The 20,170-nt window shown below is 49.1% G+C and overlaps 1 protein-coding gene across 1 annotated transcript in view; it reads right to left on the bottom strand.

The window, feature by feature from the left end:
• agpat2 (1-acylglycerol-3-phosphate O-acyltransferase 2 (lysophosphatidic acid acyltransferase, beta)) overlaps positions 1–14,546 on the bottom strand; it is a 57,969-nt gene extending 43,423 nt beyond the window's left edge. Inside the window, exons 1-2 of the mRNA XM_059638309.1 lie at positions 14,354–14,546; positions 8,552–8,687 (exon numbers count right to left, since the gene is read on the bottom strand). Of these exons, the coding sequence (XP_059494292.1) occupies positions 8,552–8,687; positions 14,354–14,546 (329 nt within the window). The remainder of the gene's footprint in view (positions 1–8,551; positions 8,688–14,353) is intronic.
• Between the last annotated feature and the right edge of the window lie 5,624 nt (positions 14,547–20,170).

Raw genomic sequence — 20,170 nt, 5'->3', positions numbered from 1 at the left:
TGCAGCAGGCTGAAGAGCTGAATAACCTGGTCCTGGTCCTTATTTCTGTTTCTATGCTTAGTACATTCATAAGGCATCCTTTGTTTTAGTTGTTATTCTATGTATGATGTATCATTTGTTGCAACCCTGATTTGCTTGTTAATTTATATTTAATTTATTTTTATTCTGAATAATGTTGAATAAAGATTCCAAAAATTGAAATCCTGTTGATAAATTCTTAATTTGACATTGTTTGGCAATGTTGGTTATTTTGCTTTACACACCACCATTGGGATTTGAACAAAATTGGAGGCTGAAGTTTGGGATGATGTGATCCAAATTAGACTGAAACTGGTTCTTGAACTCTCCAACTTTCAAACAAATAAGATTTCACTTATGCTTTTGCTGCATTCTTTCAGAAACTCTGCATAGGTACCTTTGCAGCTTAGACCTCTGTTGAGGGAGATGATCTGACTGTCAGAACATTTGAGAAAGTATAGCAGTGGCAGATCACTTGGGGATTACTATAAGAGCAGGAGCTAAGTGAGACAGGATCTTTGTGAAATTCAACAAAGAAATGAGTGGTCTTTTCAGCATTGAATACAACTGGTCAGAATTAAAAAGAAATTCAGACTGAGTAAGAGTGACTTAGAAAGAGGAATGGACAAGAGAGGAAAGGAATAAAGAAATAGGAAAATTAAAAAGAATGAAACAGAAATTATGCAAATCAAGTTGTTGAGAAGTGAGGTTAACTCAGAGAAATTCAAATTTACTGAGACAGTGGAGATGTACATAAGTCATTCAAGAAAATTGCTTCAAATTTGAAACAGTCAAAAGAACAGAGTTCAATGGTCCTAAAAGTAAGGAAAAGTATTTTAGTATGGAAGTAGTTGGAGATGAACTCATCTCTTTCAGTAGAGCACTTGAGTACGAGAAAGTAAAACTTACTGTATTCAGTGTTTATTTATTTGGTGCCAGAGACTTATGGGCAGAAATTTTACAAATAATAGAAGCCAGGCCTCTTTAGAATTTGCTAGGAAAATGGGAACAGTGACCTGTAGATGGTGCAGGTTAATGAAGGCAGAATCTCACTGACCTAAGGGAGATAATGTTGTTGGGAATTTTAAACAAGTATCCCTTTGGAGATAAATGCTGACCAATGCCTGTTGTAGTGACTGTAATGAGGTTAGCCAGATGGACCTCACAGAATATGAGTTCTCTGATTGGGGTTGTTAATCTGGTCTAATCAGGGAGTCCTGGCTGACAGATATAAATAGAAGTGCCCAAGGTTCTTTTCTGAGAGCTAGGATTGAGGTAGCTGGATCTATGTCAAAGACTCCCACATGTAAATTGAGGGTAACTTGGTGATGTGACACTAGTTTCCGTAGAGTTATTTCACCCAAAATGTTCATAAAATAAACAAAGCCTGAGTAATGGCAGATGACACTGAATTAACTCAGAAGATAATTGATAATATGCCCCTGTTGGAATCTGTGACGATTGGTCCCACAGCATAGCAGTGACACTGTCCGTGAATACTGTTAGCAAGAGACACAGCAAGAGGAAGCAACTGAGATAACAAAGTGTGGAGCTGGATGAACACAGCAGGTCAAACAGCATTTCAGGAGCACAAAAGCTGACGTTTCAGGTCTAGACCCTTCATCCTAGGCCCGAAACGTCATCTTTTGTGTTCCTAAGTTGCTGCTTAGCCTGCTGTGTTCATCCAGCTTCACACTTTGATATCTTGGATTCTCCAGCATCTGCAGTTCCCATTATCACAAGAGGAAACAACTGATTCAGTGAGTAAGGTCGGATAAGTATGCATACTATTGGATGTGAGTTTGCTCGCTGAGCTGGAAGATTAGTTTTCAGACGTTTTGTCACCATTCTAGGTAACATCAGTGAGCCTCCGACGAAGCGCTGGTGTTATGTCCCGCTTTCTATTTATCTGGTTAGGTTTCCTTGGGTAACCCAAAAAGGGACAAGTTCCTAAAAACAGAATGTAGGGAATTGAGAAGGAAGCTGAAAAGTAGGACCTCAAAGTTAGTGATCTTAGGATTACTAACTGTGCCACATGCTAGTCAGAGTAGAAATATCAAGTTATATAGATGAATACATCACTGAAGAAATGGTGCAAGGCAGAGGGTTTCAGATTCCTGGGAAGTTGGGACCAGTTCTGGGGACCTGAAACCAATACAAATTTACTCATATTCCGCCTGGGAACCCTGCAGCCATATGGTATCAATGTGGACTTCACCAGTTTCAAAATCTCCCCTTCCCCCACTGCATCCCTAAACCAGCCCAGTTCATCCCCTCCCCCCACTGCACCACACAACCAGCCCAGCTCTTCCCCCCCACCCACTGCATCCCAAAACCAGTCCAACCTGTCTCTGCCTCCCTAACCGGTTCTTCCTCTCACCCATCCCTTCCTCCCACCCCAAGCCGCACCCCCAGCTACCTACTAACCTCATCCCACCTCCTTGACCTGTCCGTCTTCCCTGGACTGACCTATCCCCTCCCTACCTCCCCACCTACACCCTCTCCACCTATCTTCTTTACTCTCCATCTTCGGTCCGCCTCCCCCTCTCTCCCTATTTATTCCAGTTCCCTCCCCCCATCCCCCTCTCTGATGAAGGGTCTAGGCCCGAAACGTCAGCTTTTGTGCTCCTGAGATGCTGCTTGGCCTGCTGTGTTCATCCAGCCTCACATTTTATTATCTTATAACCAATACAAATTTGACAGTTTACACCTAGGCAGGATCAGGAGTCATGTTCTTGGGGAAGTATTTGTCTGTGCAGTCAGGAATGGTTGAAACTAAAATGGCAGAGAAGTGGGGTAAGTGAATTTTTTCAGTTTGGTGACCTGTAACCAGTGGGGTTCTGCAGGGCTCAAAACTGGGGCTATAACTGATTACTAGCTTAGATTCCCTACAGTGTGGAAACAGGCCCCTGGCCCAACAAATCCATACCACCCCTTGAAATATCCCATCCAGACCCGTCCCCCTATAACCTACACACCCCTGAACACTACAGGCAATTTAGCATGGCCAATCCGCCTAGCCTGCACATCTTTGGACTGCGGGAGGAAACCGGAGCACCCGGAGGACACCCACGCAGACACGGGGAGAATGTGCAAACTCCACACAGACAGTCACCCAAGGCTGGAATTGAACCCGGGTCCCTGGTCCTGTGAGGCTGCAGCGCTAACCACTGAGCCACCGTGCTGCCCTACTATATTGATGACTTGGAAGAAGGAAGTGAAGGTAATGTAGCCAAATATGCAGACGACAGTGGAATAGGTAGAAAAGCAAATTGTGAGATGGATACAAACGGTTTAGAGAAATATTGATTGATTAAGAAAGTAGGCAAAATGCTGACAAATGGAGTATAATGTGGGAAAATGTGAAGTTGTTCATTTTGGAAGGGATAACTATAGAACAAAATATTATTTAAATGGAGAAAAACTACAAAAGCTGCAACTCAAAGAGACTTGTACATGAAACACTGAAAGCTGGCACACAGGCACAGCAGGTAATCAGGAAGGCTAATGGAATGTGGGCTCTTATTTCAAGGGGTTGGATTTTAAGAGTAGGGAAGTCTTACGCAACTGTACAAGGTGCTGGTGAGACCACATCTAGGATACTGTGAACAGTTTTGGTCCCCTTATTTAGGGAAAGATATCATTTCATTGGAGGCAGTTCAGAGAAGGTTTACTTGGATGAGCGCTAGTATGGAGGGATTATCTTATGAGCAGAGACTAAACAGGTTGGGACTCTGCTCACTGGGGTTTAGAAGACTGAGAGGTGATCATATTCGTAAGCGGCTTGGCAGGGTAAATGCTGAGAGGATGTTTGCCCTCGTGGGAGATTCTGGGACCAAATGGCATAGTATTAGAATAAAGGGGAACCATTTTAACACTGAGTTGGGGAGAAATTTCTTATCTCAGAGGGCTGAGAGTCTTTGAAACTCCTTGCCAGAGTGATCTTCGGGCGTAGAGTCCTTGTGTGTACTTAAGGCTGAGATAGATTCTTGATCAGTTGAAGAATCGAGGGTTATTGGGAAAGAGCAGGAAAGCAGACAAGAGGATTGTCGGATCAGCCCTGATCCTATTAAATGGTGTAGCAAGTTCAAGGGGCTGAAAGGCCTACTCCTGTTCCTTTCTCTTATGATCTTCTTAAGTCAGATTCAGACAGGGACACAGCTGATAGATCATAATTTTTTTTTGTTTAATGAAGTGGTCTCTGACTGAAACATAAACACATAATGCTTCAGATTTTGCTTTGGTAACAAAATTAAAATTTGTTGTAAAAGGAACTAACATAAAATAAAATAGTCCACCTATCTACTTCTGAAACAGATTCAAAGACTTTTAAACACATGGAAAATGAATAACCCTATTAATTCCAAAACACTCCTTTATAAATTGAAAACAAACATAACAGCTTCTGTATCGTACTCAAAGCAGCACTCTGGACAGTTTTCAGAATATCACTCATACAGTATCATGCCAGAGTTGCTGTAATTAACACCTCAGTAATTTAGTTCATTCGCAACTTCAACTGAAATGATAGCTTCTTCCTGGAGTTACCGGACATCTGAGATTTGCTGTACTTTTTTAAAGTAACCTTTTCAGGACTTTTATCCCGATGCTTCCGTTCTGGGACTAACATTAGCTTGTTATTCCAGGCTATCCCAATTCACTGTATCGATCAGAGGTAGTAGGAACTGCCGATGCTGGAGAATCTGAGATAACACTGTGTGAGGCTGGATGAACACAGCAGGCCAAGCAGCATCAGAGAAGCAGGAAAGCTTGACGTTTCAGGTCGGGATCCTTCTTCAGAAATGCAGGAGGGGAAGTGGATTCTGAAATAAATAGGGAGACGGGGGAGGCGGATAGAAGATGGATAAAGGAGAAGTTAGGTGGAGAGGAGACAGACAGGCCAAAGAGGCAGGGTTAGAGCCAGTGAAGGTGAATGTAGGTGGGGAATTGGGGGGAATAGGTCAGTCCAGGGAGGACGGACAGGTCGGGGGGTGGGGGGGCAGGATAAGGGTGGGGCTTGAGGTGGGAGGAATGGTTAGGGAGGTGGGGACTAGCTGGGCTGGTTTTGGCATGTGGTTGAGGGAGGGGAGATTTTGAAGCTTGTGAAGTCCACATTGATATCCTGGGGCTGCAGGATTCCCAAGCGAAATACAAGATGCTGTTCCTGCATCTTTCGGGTGGCATCATTGGGGCAATGCAGGAGACCCAGGATGGATATGTCGTGTGAGGAGAGGTCGGGGGGAATTGAAATAGTTCGCAACTGGGAGCAGTTCATCCACTTCACCAACACCTTCCACCCCAACCTTAAGTTCACCTGGACTATCTCTGACACCTCCCTCTCCTTCCTGGACCTCTCTGTCTCCATCTCAGGCAACCACCTGGAAACTGATATCCATTTCAAGCCCACTGACTCCCACAGCTACCTAGAATACACCTCCTCCGACCCACCTTCCTGCAAAAATTCCATCCCCTATTCCCAATTCCTTTGCCTCCGCCGCATCTGCTCCCAGGATGAGGCATTATACCCTTGTACATCTCAAATGTCCTCGTTTTTCAAGGACTGCAACATCACCCCCACAGTGGTCGAGAACGCCCTCGACCATGTCTCCCTCATTTCCTGCAACTCATCCCTCACACCCTATCCCCGCAATAACCACCAAAAGAGAATCCCCCTCGTCCTCACATACCACCCCACCAACCTCCAGATACCACGCATCATCCTCCGACACTTCCACCATCTGCAATCCGACCCCACCACCAAAGCCATTTTTCCATCCCCACCCTTGTCTGCCTTCCGGAGAGACCACTCTCTCCATAACACCCTTGTCCACTCCACACTCCCCTCCAAGCCCACCACACCCGGCACTTTCCCCTGAAACCACAGGAAGTGCTACACCTGCCCCTACACCTCCTCCCTCACCCGTATCCCAGGCCCTAGGAAGACTTTTCACAGCAAACAGATGTTCACCTGCACATCTGCCAATGTGGTATATTGTATCCATTGTACCCGTTGTGGCTTCCTCTACATTGGGGAAATCAAGTGGAGGCTTGGGGACTGCTTTTCAGAGCACCTACATTTGGTTCGCAATAAACAACTGCACCTCCCGGTCACAAACCATTTCAACTCCCCCTCCCATTCCTTAGACGACATGTCCATCCTGGGCCTCCTGCAGTGCCACAATTATGCCACCCGAAGGTTGCAGGGACAGCAACTCATATTCCGCTTGGGAACCTGCAGCCCAATGGTGTCAATGTGGACTTCACAAGCTTCAAAATCTCCCCTCCCCCTACTGCATCCCAAAACCAGCCCACCTCATCCCCACTTCCCTAACCTGTTCTTCCTCTCGCCTATCCCCTCCTCCCACCTCAAGCTGCACCCCCATTTCCTTCTTACTAACCTCATCCCGTCCCCTTGACCCGTCCGTCCTCCCCAGACTGACCTCCCTACCTCCCCACCTCCCCACCTACACTCACCTCTACTGGCTCCATCCCCGCCTCTTTATCTTGTCCGTCTCCTCTCCACCTATCTTCTCCCCTTTCCATCTTCGATCTGCCTCCCCCCTCTCCCTATTTATTGCAGAGCCCTCTCCCCCTCCCCCTTTTCTGGTGAAGGGTTTAGGCCCGAAACGTCAGCTTTTGTGCTCCTAAGATGCTGCTTGGCCTGCTGTGTTCATCCAGCTCCACACTTTGTTTTCTCTAATTTCACATCACCCTTGCTTTGTTTGCACATCATTTTAAATATATATTTTGTTTCTTTTACAAGCAGGAACAGCTATTTCTTATCAACACAATCAAGCCCCCTCGTGATTTTGAAAACCTCAATTAAATCCCCTGTCAGCCTTCTTCTCTCCCAGGAGAACAGTCCCAACTTCTTCAATCTATCCTCATCACTGAAGTTTCATTCTTGTTACCATTCTTGTACAGTGCTTCTACAGTCTCCAATGCATTCACATCTTTCCTAGATTGTGGCATTCATAACTGTACAAAACACTCCAGCTGAGGTCTAACAAGTGTCTTGCACAAGTTCAACATCACCTCCTTTTTCCTGTGCCCCTACTGATAAAGTCAAGGAGGCTGTTTGCTTTATCACAAGCTCTTCCCCTGCCACCTTCAAATCATATATTCCCGCAGGTTTCTCTGTTAATGCATCCCAATTAGAATTGCACTGTTTATACTGCCCAATGTTCAATGTGATCTCTTTTTGAATCGCGTCTGCCACCTATTCAGTCGGTCCAGCAACTGTCAATGTCCTTTTAGAGTTATAGAATCATAGAATGCAGAAGAGGCCTTTTGGCCCATTGAGTCTGAACTAACACTTGAGAAACAACTTACCTTCAGCTTAATCCAATTTACTAGCACTTGACCTATAACGTTGAATGTGATGATATGCCAAGTGCTCATCCATGTTTTTAAAGGATGTGAGGCAACGTGCCTTTACCACCCTCTCAGGCAGGACATTCCAGACCATTACCACCCTCTGCGTAAAAACATTTTTCCTCACATCCCACCTAAACCTCCTGTCACTTATCTTGAACCCACATCCCATTGTGACTGACCCTTCAACTAAAGAGAACAGCTGTTCCTTACTCACTCTATCCATGCTCCTCATAATGTACACCTCAATCAGATTGCCCTTCAATTTTCTCTGCTCCAAAAAACACCCTGAACCTATCCAACCTTTCCTCATAACTTAAATTTTCCATCCCAGGCAGCATCCTGGCATATCTCCTCTGTAAATCCTCCAGTGCAATTATATCCTTCCTGTAATGTGGCAACCAGAACTGCAGACAGTACTCTAGCTGTGGCCTCACGAAAATCCTTTTCATCATTTTCTCTGCTTTGTAATTTATGCCTTAATTGATAAACTCGGGTGTATTTTTTCACCAACCTACTATTGTGTCCATCTGCTTTAGAGGTTTATAGACAAACACTCCAAGGTCCCTTTTTCCTATGGAACTTTCTAGTGCCATGCCATTAATTGAATACTTCCATATCAAAGTACTCCTTCCAACGTGTACTGCCTCACCCTTTTCAGGATTAAATTCCATCAGCCATTTATCCGCCCATTCAAACATTTATATCTTCTTGTTGCCCAAGGCAGTCTGTTAAACACTCAATCAATCTTTGTGACATTTGCAATTTACTAATCCAATGCCCACACAGTCATCTATGTCATTTATATAAATGATAAATGATAGGAGACACAGATAACACAGATCCCTGTCATATGCCACTGGACACTGGCTTCCAGCCACTAAAGCAGCCTTCCATCATCACCCTCTGTCTCCTACAACTAAGACAATCTTGAATCCACTTTATCAAATTACTCTATATCTCATGTGCATTTGTCTTCCTAATGTCAGACCTTGTCAAAGACTTTGCTGAAATCCATATAGTCTACATCAAACTACACTACCTTCCTCTACACACCTGATCATCTCCTCAAAAAAATTCAATCAAGTTTATTAGGCTCTGACAAAGCTATGCTGACTATTCCTGATCAAGCCTTATCTCTCCAAGTAGAGATTGATACTCTTTCAGAATTTTCCGCAACATTTTCCCCACTGCTGATGTGAGATTCACTGATCTGTAGTTCTCTGGTTTAGCTCTACAACACTTCTTAAATATAGGAACAACGTTGGCTGTTCTCCATTCTTCTGTCACCTGCCCTGTGGACAGAGAGAAATTAAAAAATTTGGGTCAGTGCCCTTGCACTCTCCCTCCTTGCCCCCCCAGAGCAGCTTGGGACACAATTCATCTGGACATGAATATTAGTTCACCAGTAAGCCTGCAAACACCTCCAATGCCTTTTCCTTCCCTATGTCAAATTACTCAAGTACCGCGCTGTCTCTCCCCAGGTTCCATAACTTCATGCTCATTCTCTTAGGTAAGACAGATATGAAGTATTGGTATAACACGTGACCAATGTCCTCTGATTCCATCCACTGACTGACCCCTTCATACCTAATGGACCCTACTCTTACCCTGGTTATCCTCTTCCCCTTGTTATACTTGTAGAATACCTTGAGACTTTCCCCACTTTTACCAGGCACAGTTTTCTCATATCCCTCTTTGCTTTCCTAATTGCTTCCTTAAGCTCCACGCTGCATTTTCTGGACTCCATTCATGCCACTGCTGATTTGTTCCCTTTGTACCTGCTGAAAACCTCACTTTTCCTTCTCAATGTGTTCTGAATATTTCCAGTCATTCACAGTTCTCTGGGCTTGTTACTCCTTCCATGATCCTTGGAGAGAACACATTGGGTTTGAACCCTTTCCATTTCCTTTTTGAAAGCCTCCCAGCTGATCTTCTGTGGATTTCCCCACTAGCAGCTGTTCCCAGTCTATCTTGGACAGATCCTGCCTTATTTTACTAAAATCCATTCTTCCCAATCCAAAACCATTTCTTTGCAGCTTTTCTGTTTATTTGCCCACAAAAAATTTAAATTGTACCATGCTCTGATCACTATCACTAAAATTCTTGCACACCATCACCTCAACCCCCCACCAGTCTGGTTTCATTCTCCAGAATTGGGTCCAGAACAGTTCCACCCTTTGTTGGACTCTCTGCATATTGGACTATAAAGTTCTTCTGTACACATTTCAAGAAATCCACTCCATCCAAGCCCTTAATACAATTGATCCTAGTTAATGCTGGGAAAGTTAAAATCACCTGGAATGATTACTTTTGTGTTATTATTTTATACATCTCAGTGAATTAGGCAGAAATTTGTGTGTCAATTTCCTACTAACTCTCTGGAGAACTATAATAAACACCCAGAAATGTGGCTGCCCCTTTTTTATTCCATTGGATGCCCCTCCAAGATATCATCTCTCCTTACTGCAGTAACTGGCTCCTTAACAAATAGTGCAATGCCTCTTCCAAAGAACAAAGAAACCTACAGCACAGGAACAGGCCCTTCGGCCCTCCAAGCCTGCGCCGATCAAGATCCTCTGTCTAAACCTGTCATCTATTTTCTAACGGTCTGTGTCCATTTGCTCCCTGCCCATCCATGTACCTGTCCAAATATATCTGTCTGCGTCTACCACTTCCGCTGGCAATGCGTTCCAGGTGCCCACCACTCTCTGTGTAAAGAACTTTCCTCGCATATCTCAGCAAGGCATTCGATAAGGTTCCCCACAATAGGCTATTGTACAAAATGCGGAGGAATGGGATTGTGGGAGATATAGCAGTTTGGATCGGAAATTGGCTTGCTGAAAGAAGACAGAGAGTGGCGGTTGATGGGAAATGTTCATCCTGGAGACCAGTTACTAGTGGTGTACCGCAAGGGTCGGTGTTGGGTCCACTGCTGTTTGTCATTTTTATAAATGACCTGGATGAGGGCGTAGAAGGATGGGTTAGTAAATTTGCAGATGACACTAAGGTCGGTGGAGTTGTGGATAGTGACGAAGGATGCTGTAGGTTGCAGAGAGACATAGATAAGCTGCAGAGCTGTGCTGAGAGGTGGCAAATGGAGTTTAATGCGGACAAGTGTGAGGTGATGCACTTTGGTAGGAGTAACCGGAAGGCAAAGTACAGGGCTAATGGTAAGATTCTATGCAGTGTACTTAAGCAGAGAGATCTCGGTGTCCATGTACACAGATCCTTGAAAGTTGCCACCCAGGTTGACAGGGCTGTTAAGAAGGCATACAGTGTTTTAGCTTTTATTAATAGAGGGATCGAGTTCCGGAACCAAGAGGTTATGATGAAGGTGTACAAAACTCTCGTGCGGCCGCACTTGGAGTATTGTGTACAGTTCTGGTCACCGCATTATAAGAAGGATGTGGAAGCTTTGGAAAGGGTGCAGACGAGATTTACTAGGATGTTGCCTGGTATGGAGGGAAGGTCTTACCAGGAAAGGCTGAGGGACTTGAAGCTGTTTTCATGAGAGAGAAGGTTGAGAGGTGACTTAATTGAAACATATAAAATAATCAGAGGGTTAGATAGGGTGGATAGGGAGAGCCTTTTTCCTAGGATGGTGACAGCGAGCACGAGGGGGCATAGCTTTAAATTGAGGGGTGAAAGATATAGGACAGATGTTTAAGGTAGTTTCTTTACTCAGAGAGTAGTAAGGGAATGGAACGCTTTGCCTGCAACAGTAGTAGATTCGCCAACTTTAGGCACATTTAAGTCGACATTGGACAAGCATATGGACGTACATGGAATAGTGTAGGTTAGATGGGCTTGAGTTCGGTATGACGGGTCGGCACAACATCGAGGACCGAAGGGCCTGTACTTTGCTGTAATGTTCTATGTTCTATGTCCCTTAAACTTTCCTCCACTTTTACCCTCTCCTCTGCCTCACTTGAAGATTCTATATCGTGGAATGTTGAGTTCCCAAACCTGCCCCTCCCTCAACCACGTCTCTGTGATGGCTACTATACCACACTTTCAAGAGTCAATTATCACCCTTAGCTCATCTATTTTACCTGTGATATTCCTGGCATTAAACGCCATCAAGCATTACCTTAATCCCTTGAAAATTAATATGGCTGCACACCCTCCTACTTGATTGTTTTACTGGAGATAATGGGAACTGCAGATGCTGGAGAATCCAAGACAACAAAATGTGAGGCTGGATGAACACAGCAGGCCAAGCAGCATCTCAGGAGCACAAAAGCTGACGTTTCGGGCCTAGACCCTTCATCAGAGAGGAGGATGGGGTGAGGGTCCTGGAATAAATAGGGAGAGAGGGGGAGGCGGACCAAAGATGGAGAGAAAAGAAGATAGGTGGAGAGAGTATAGGTGGGGAGGTAGGGAGGGGATAGGTCAGTCCAGGGAAGACGGACAGGTCAAGGAGGTGGGATGAGGTTAGTAGGTAGATGGGGGTGCGGCTTGGGGTGGGAGGAAGGGAGGGGTGAGAGGAAGAACAGGTTAGGGAGGCGGAGACAGGTTGGACTGGTTTTGGGATGCAGTGGGTGGAGGGAAGAGCTGGGCTGGTTGTGTGGTGCAGTGGGGGGAGGGGACGAACTGGGCTGGTTTAGGGATGCAGTTGGGGAAGGGGAGATTTTGAAACTGGTGAAGTCCACATTGATACCATTAGGCTGCAGGGTTCCCAGGTGGAATATGAGTTGCTGTTCCTGCAACCTTCGGGTGGCATCATTGTGGCACTGCAGGAGGCCCATGATGGACATGTCATCTAAAGAATGGGAGGGGGAGTGGAAATGGTTTGCGACTGGGAGGTGCAGTAGTTTGTTGCGAACTGAGCGGAAGTGTTCTGCAAAGCGGTCTCCAAGCCTCCGCTTGGTTTCCCCAATGTAGAGGAAGCCACACCGGGTACAGTGGATGCAGTATACCACATTGGCAGATGTGCAGGTGAACCTCTGCTTAATGTGGAATGTCATCTTGGAGCCTGGGATAGGGGTGAGGGAGGAGGTGTGGGGGCAAGTGTAGCATTTCCTGCGGTTTTAGGGGAAGGTGCCGGGTGTGGTGGGGTTGGAGAGCAGTGTGGAGCGAACAAGGGAGTCACGGAGAGAGTGGTCTCTCCGGGAAGCCGACAGGGGTGGGGATGGAAAAATGTCTTGGATGGTGGGGTCGGATTGTAGACGGCGGAAGTGTCGGAGGATGATGCGTTGTATCCGGAGGTTGGTGGGGTGGTGTGTGAGAACGAGGGGGATCCTCTTTGGGCGGTTGTGGCGGGGGCGGGGTGTAAGGGACGTGTGGCGGGAAATACGGGAGACGCGGTCGAGGGCGTTCTCGATCACTGTGGGGGGAAAGTTGCGGTTCTTGAAAAACTTGGACATCTGGGATGTGCGGGAGTGGAATGTCTTGTCGTGGGAGCAGATGCGGCGGAGGCGGAGGAATTGGGAATAGGGGATGGAGTTTTTGCAGGAGGGTGGGTGGGAGGAGGTGTATTCTAGGTAGCTGTGGGAGTCGGTGGGCTTGAAATGGACATCAGTTACAAGCTGGTTGCCTGAGATGGAGACTGAGAGGTCCAGGAAGGTGAGAGATGTGCTGGAGATGGCCCAGGTAAACTGAAGGTTGGGGTGGAAGGTGTTGGTGAAGTGGATGAACTGTTCGAGCTCCTCTGGGGAACAAGAGACGGCGCCGATACAGTCATCAATGTACCGGAGGAAGAGGTGGGGTTTGGGGCCTGTGTAGGTGCGGAAGAGGGACTGTTCCACGTAACCTACAAAGAGGCAGGCATAGCTGGGGCCCATGCGGGTGCCCATGGCCACCCCCTTAGTCTGTAGGAAGTGGGAGGAGTCAAAAGAGAAGTTGTTGAGGGTGAGGACGAGTTCGGCTAGGCGGATGAGGGTGTCAGTGGAGGGGGACTGGTCGGGCCTGCGGGACAGGAAGAAGCGGAGGGCCTTGAGGCCATCTGCATGCGGAATGCAGGTGTATAGGGACTGGACGTCCATGGTGAAACTCCAGGAACTCACCACCTACGTCCGTGACACCACCCACGCCCTCCACCTCCTCCAGGACTTCCAATTCCCTGGCCCTAAACACCTCATTTTCACCATGGACGTCCAGTCCCTACACACCTGTATTCCTCATGCAGATGTCCTCAAGGCCCTCTGTTTCTTCCTGTCCCGCAGGCCCGACCAATCACCCTCCACCGACACCCTCATCCGCCTAGTCCGTCTTCCCTGGACTGACCTATCCCCTCCCTACCTCCCCACCTATACTCTCTCCACCTATCTTCTTTTTTCTCCATCTTTGGTCCGCCTCCCCCTCTCTCCCTATTTATTCCAGAACCCTCACCCCATCCCCTTCTCTGATGAAGGGTCTAGGCCCGAAACGTCAGCTTTTGTGCTCCTGAGATGCTGCTTGGCCTGCTGTGTTCATCCAGCCTCACATTTTGTTGTCTTGATTGTTTTACTGTTTGTTTTTGTGCCCTTATTCTGCTAACAGTCTGAGTCCCCTCTCCCTGCCAAATTTGTTTAAACTCCTCCCAAAAGCACTAGCAAACCATCCTACAAGAATGCTAGACCCACTCTGGATCAGATGTCGACCGCCTTTTGGACAGGTCCACATTCCCCCAGAAATAATCCCGGTGATCCAGGAATGTGAAACCATCCTTCCTGCACCAACTGTTAAATCATGCATTTCTCTGTATTCTCCTCCTATTTCTATGCTCGATTCCACGTGGCACTGGGTGTAATCGAGAGATTACAACCTGAGAGGTCCTGTATTTTGTTTGGATTTGATTTAGTTATTGTGCCATGTATCTTATCACAAAATGCAGTGGATGGTGTTGTATAGTATCTCCAATACCCTCTTAAAACACAGAAAAATAAACCGAAACATAGAATATAAAGGCAGAAAAATGAAGAAATGAAGAAGTTCCCTGTCAAACACCACAAATTCTTGATGCATTCCCTCTTTTTACCCATGTCATTGGTACCAACATGTGCCATGGCCTCTGCCTTATCATCCTCCCTCTTCAGGATGCCCTGCAGCCATTCAGTGACATCCCAGACTCTAGCACCAGGGAGGCAATACACCTCAGGTATCCTGGGGTCACATTGACAGCCAGAGTAGCACCCATTTGTTCCCTTGACTATAGGATCCTGTATTAGCATTGGCTTTCCTCTCTCCCCTCGTATACAGGCAGGCTGCTTGGAATGCCTGAAGCTTGGCTCTCTCTGTACTCCCTGGAGGAACCATTGTTGTGTTCAGCTTCCAAAACGTAATACCGATTTGTGAGCATGATTGCAGGGGATTCCAAACTTCCTGTTCATTTCTCCTGGTAATGAAATTAACATTCAATCCCGCAGTCACCCATTCCCTGCCTTCTTCAAGCCCATTCATCTGCGGTGCGGCCACCTCTGTAAATGAGCTATCTGCAATGCTCAGTCTTCCAGAGTGTCCCCAGGCACAGTTCCAGCTGTGAAACTCGAGTTTTCAGGAGCTGCAGTTGGAAACACTTCCTGCACACATGTTGGTCCCAGACACAAGAAATGTAGCTAGCCTCCCACATGAAGCAACTGGAGCAAACCATGGCTTCAAGCTCTCCTGCCATGATTATACCCTTTACAGTTTAAAAATTTTAGAATACTTTTCTAAATAAACCAAATAAGTCCCTACCTTTGCTAATAATAATAGTTTGGAAATATGCACTGGGACATTCTCACCAATTAGCTGCTCCCATTGGTCGCACGTCACTTTTTGAAGTCTGACATCTGGTCTACTCCTGCCTCTACTGGACACCCAGGTTCGCTTTACTCTGTTCCCACTGCTGCTGCTACCACCAATCCTCCTCACTTTTACAATTCTTCCAAGTTCAGTGACCTTTGCAAACTTAGAAATTACCCCCTGCACACCGAGATCCAGGTTATTAATTTATATCAGGAAAAACAAGGGTCCCAAATACTGACCCTTGCGGAACTCCATTACAAAATTTCCTCCAGCCTGTAAAGCATCCATTAATCATTACTCTCTGTTTCTACCCTTCAGTCAATTTTGTATCCATGTTGTTACTGACTCTATTATACCATTATCTATCACATTCCTCACATCGGTTGCGTGGCACTGTATCAAACATCCTCTAAGAGACCATGTATGCTATATGCATACCATTACCCAACACCTTCCCCATGACACCTTCTGTTACTATTTCAAAAAAAATCTCCAGCAAGTTAGTGAAATATTTCCCTTTTAGAAATCTGTGCTGACTCTTCCTAATCAATCCACTTTTTCTTTCCATGTGATGTACTAATTCTATTGTGAATAATTGTCTATTACACATTTTCCTGTCACTGAAGTTAGACTGACAGGGCTGTAATTATTGGGATTATCCTCACAAACTTTCTTGAACTCAGTGGAAAGCTTTCAATTCTCAGTCTTCTAATTCCAGTCTAGTATTTGAATTAAATAAAAGGTATCTGCAATTAAGAGTCTAATGATGACCAGGAACCTGTTGTTGATTGACAGGAAAAACCCATCTAGCTCAATTAATGTCCCTTCGGGAACTAAACTGCTGTCCTTTCATGGCCTAGCCTACATGTGACTCCAGACCATAGAAATGTGTTTGACTCTTCACTGCCCTCTGTCTGTGTGGAATTTGCACATTCTCCCTGTGTCTGCGTGGGTTTCTTCCCACAGTCCGAAGATGTGCGGGTTAGGTGAATTGGCCGTGGTGAAACCCCATGCTAAATTATGGGGATGGGATGGTCTTCGGAGGATCAATGCAGAGTCAGTGGGCCAAAGGCCCCTTTCTTCATTGTAATGATTCTTTGGGGAAGACATGACAGCACAGTAGTTAGTACTGCTGCCTCACAGAGTAAGGGGCCAGGGTTCGATTCCAACCTTGAGTGACAGTGTGGAGTTTGCACGTTGTCCCCACATCTGTGTGAGTTTCCTCCAGGTGCTATGGATTCCTTCCACTGCCCAAAGATATGCAGGTTAGGTGGACTGGCCGTGCTAAATTAACCATAGTGTCCATGGATGTGCAGGCAAGATGGATTAACCGGCGCTGGGAGTTACACCGGGACTGGGTGCTGGGGGGTTACACCGGGAGTTACACTGGGACTGGGCGCTGGGAGATACACTGGGAGTTACACCGGGACCGGGTGCTGGGGATTACACCGGGAGTTACACTGGAACTGGACACTGGGAGTTACACCGGGACCAGGCGCTGGGAGTTACATCGGGACCGGGCGCTGGGGATTACACCGGGACAGGGCGCTGGGGGTTACACCCGGAATTACACCAGGAGTTACACTGGGACCAGGTGCTGGGGGTTACACCGGGAGTTACACCGGGATTGGGCGCCGGGAGTTACACCGGAACCAGGCACTGGGAGTTGCACAGGGACCGGGCGCTGGGGGCTACACCGGGAGTTACACCGGGACCAGGTGCTGGGAGTTACACCGGCAGTTACACCGGGAGTTACACCGGGACCAGGTGCTGGGAGTTACACTGGGACCGGACGCAGGGGGTTACACCGGGAATTACACCAGGAGTTACACTGGGACCGGGCGCTGGGAGTTACACCGGGAGTTACACCAGGACCAGGCACTGGGAGTTACACTGGGACCAGGCGCCGGGAGTTACACTGGGACCAGGCGCTGGGGGTTACATCGGGAGTTACACTGGGACCACGCGCTGGGAGTTACACCGGGAGTGGGCACTGGGAGTTACACCGGGAGTTACACTGGGATTTACACTGGGACCAGGCGCTGGGAGTTACACCGGGAGTTACACTGGGACCAGGCGCTGGGGGTTACACCGGGAGTTACACTGGGACCACGCGCTGGGAGTTACACCGGGAGTGGGCACTGGGAGTTACACCGGGAGTTACACTGGGATTTACACTGGGACCAGGCGCTGGGAGTTACACCGGGAGTTACACTGGGACCAGGCACTGGGAGTTACACTGGGACCAGGCGCTGGGATTTACACTGGGAGTTACACTGGGACCAGGCACTGGGAGTTACACTGGGAGTTACACCGGGACCAGGCACTGGGAGTTACACTGGGAGTTACACTGGGACCAGGCGCTGGGGGTTACACCGGGAGTTACACTGGGACCAGGCGCTGGGAGTTACACCGGGAGTTACACTGGGACCAGGCACTGGGAGTTACACCAGGAGTTACACCGGGACCAGGTGCTGGGAGTTACGCCGGGAGTTACATCGGGACCGGGCACTGGGAGTTACCCCGGGAGTTACACTGGGACCAGGCGCTGGGAGTTACACCGGGACCGGGTACTGGGAGTTACCCCGGGACCGGGCGCTGGGGGTTACACCTGGAGTTACACCGGTACCGGGCGCTGAGGGTTACACTGGGAGTTACACCGGAACCAGGCACTGGGTGTTACACCGGGACTTACACCAGGACCAGGTGCTGGGAGTTACACCGGGACCAGGCGCTGGAGGTTACACCTGGAGTTACACCGGGACCAGGCGCTGGGGGTTACACTGGGAGTTACACCGGAACTGGGCACTGGATGTTACACCGGGACTTACACCGGGACCAGGTGCTGAGAGTTACACTGGGACCGGGCGCTGGAGGTTACACCAGAACCGGGCACTGGAAGTTATACCGGGACTTACACCGGGAAAAGGCACTGGGACTTACACCGGGACAGGGCGCTGGGGGTTACACCCGGAATTACACCAGGAGTTACACCGGGATCGGACGCTGGGAGTTACATCGGGAGTAACACCAGGAGTTACACCGGAACTGGGCACTGGGAGTTACACCGGGAGCTGGCGCCGGGAGTTACACCGGGAGTAACACCAGGTGTTACTCCGGAACCGGGCACTGGGAATTACACCGGGACCGGGCGCTGGGGGGTACACCAGGAGTTACACCGGAACCGGCAACTGGGAGTTATACCGGGACTTGCGCTGGGAGAGACACCGGCAGTTACACCGGGACCAGGCGCTGGGAGTTACACCGGGATCAGGCGTTGGGGGTTACACCAGGACCGGGCGCTGGGGGTTATACCGGGAGTTACACTGGGGCCAGGCACTGGGGGTTAAACCGGGAATTAGACCAGGACCAGGCGCTGGGGGTTACATCGGGGGTTACACTGCGAGTGGGCACTGGGGGTTACACCGGGACCAGGTGCTGGGGGTTACACCAGGAGTTACACCGGAACCGGGCATTGGGTGTAACACCGGGACTTACACCGGGACCAGGCGCTGCGAGTTACACCGGCAGTTACACCGGGACCAGGTGCTGGGAGTTACACCGGGAGTTACACCGGGACCAGGCGCTGCGAGTTACACCGGCAGTTACACCGGGACTAGGCGCTGGGAGTTACACCGGGACCGGGAGCTGGGGGTTACACTGGGAATTACACCGGGACCGGGCGCTGGGGGTTACACCCGGAATTACACTGGGACCAGGTGCTGGGGGTCACACCGGGAGTTACACCTGGATCGGGCGCTGGGAGTTACACCGGGAGTTACACCAGGAGTTACACCGGAGCCAGGCTCTGGCAGTTACGCCAGGACCGGGCACTAGGGGTTACACCAGAACCGGGCACTGGGAGTTATAGCGGGACTTACACTGGGACCAGGCACTGGGGGTTACATCGGGACCAGGCGCTTGGGTTTACACCGGGACCATGCGCTGGGACTTACACTGGGACTTACATCGGGACCGGGCGCTGGGGGTTACACCGGGAGCTACACTGGGACCAGGTGCTGGGAGTTACATCGGGACCGGGCACTGGGAGTTACACTGGGAGTTACACCGGGGGTTACACTGGGACCAGGTGCTGGGGGTTACAGCGGGAGTTACACTGGGACTGTGCGCTGGGAGTTACACCGGGTCCGGGCGCTGGGGGTTAGACCAGGAGTTTCACCAGGACCAGGCACTGGGAGGTACACTGGGACCGGGCGCTGGGAGTTACGCCTACACCAGGTGCTGGGGGTTACGCCGGGAGTTACACTGGGACCGGGCACTGGGGGTTAAACCGGGACTTAGACCAGGACCGGGTGCTGGGGGTTACATTGGGGGTTACACTGCGACTGGGAACTGGGGGTTACATCGGGACCAGGCGCTGGGGGTTACACTGGGAGTTACACCGGAACCGGGCACTGGGTGTAACACCGGGACTTACACCGGGACCAGGCGCTGGGAGTTACGCTGGGGGTTACATCGGGACCAGGCGCTGGGAGTTATGCTGGGAGTTACACCGGGACCAGGCGCTGGGAGTTACACCAGCAGTTACACCGGGACCGGGAGCTGGAGGTTACACCGGGACCAGGCGCTGTGAGTCACACTGGGAATTACACCGGGACCGGGCGCTGGGGGTTACACCCGGAATTACACTGGGACAGGGCGCTGGGAATTACACCGGGACCAGGCGCTGGGAGTTACACCGGAAGTTACACCGGGACTGGGCGCTAGGGGTTACACCAGAACCGGGCGCTGGGAGTTATACCGGGACTTACACCGGGACCAGGCGCTGGGAGTTACACCGGGACAGGGCGCTGGGGGTTACACCTGGAATTACACCAGGAGTTATGCTGGGACCAGGTGCTGGGGTTACACCAGGAGTTACACCAGGATCGGACGCTGGGAGTTACACCGGGAGTAACACCAGGAGTTACACCGGAACCGGGCACTGGGAGTTAGACCGGGACTGGGCGCTGGGAGTTATACCGGGACCAGGAGGTGGGAGTTACACCGGGAGTTACACTGGGACCAGGCGCTGGGGCTTACACCGGGATATACACCAGGACCGGGC

The sequence above is a fragment of the Stegostoma tigrinum genome, chromosome 29, assembly GCF_030684315.1.
Source record: "Stegostoma tigrinum isolate sSteTig4 chromosome 29, sSteTig4.hap1, whole genome shotgun sequence".
In the NCBI taxonomy this organism is placed as follows: domain Eukaryota; kingdom Metazoa; phylum Chordata; class Chondrichthyes; order Orectolobiformes; family Stegostomatidae; genus Stegostoma; species Stegostoma tigrinum.
Note: the sequence above shows the minus strand (reverse complement) of the source record. Positions and strands in the feature narration are given on the sequence as shown.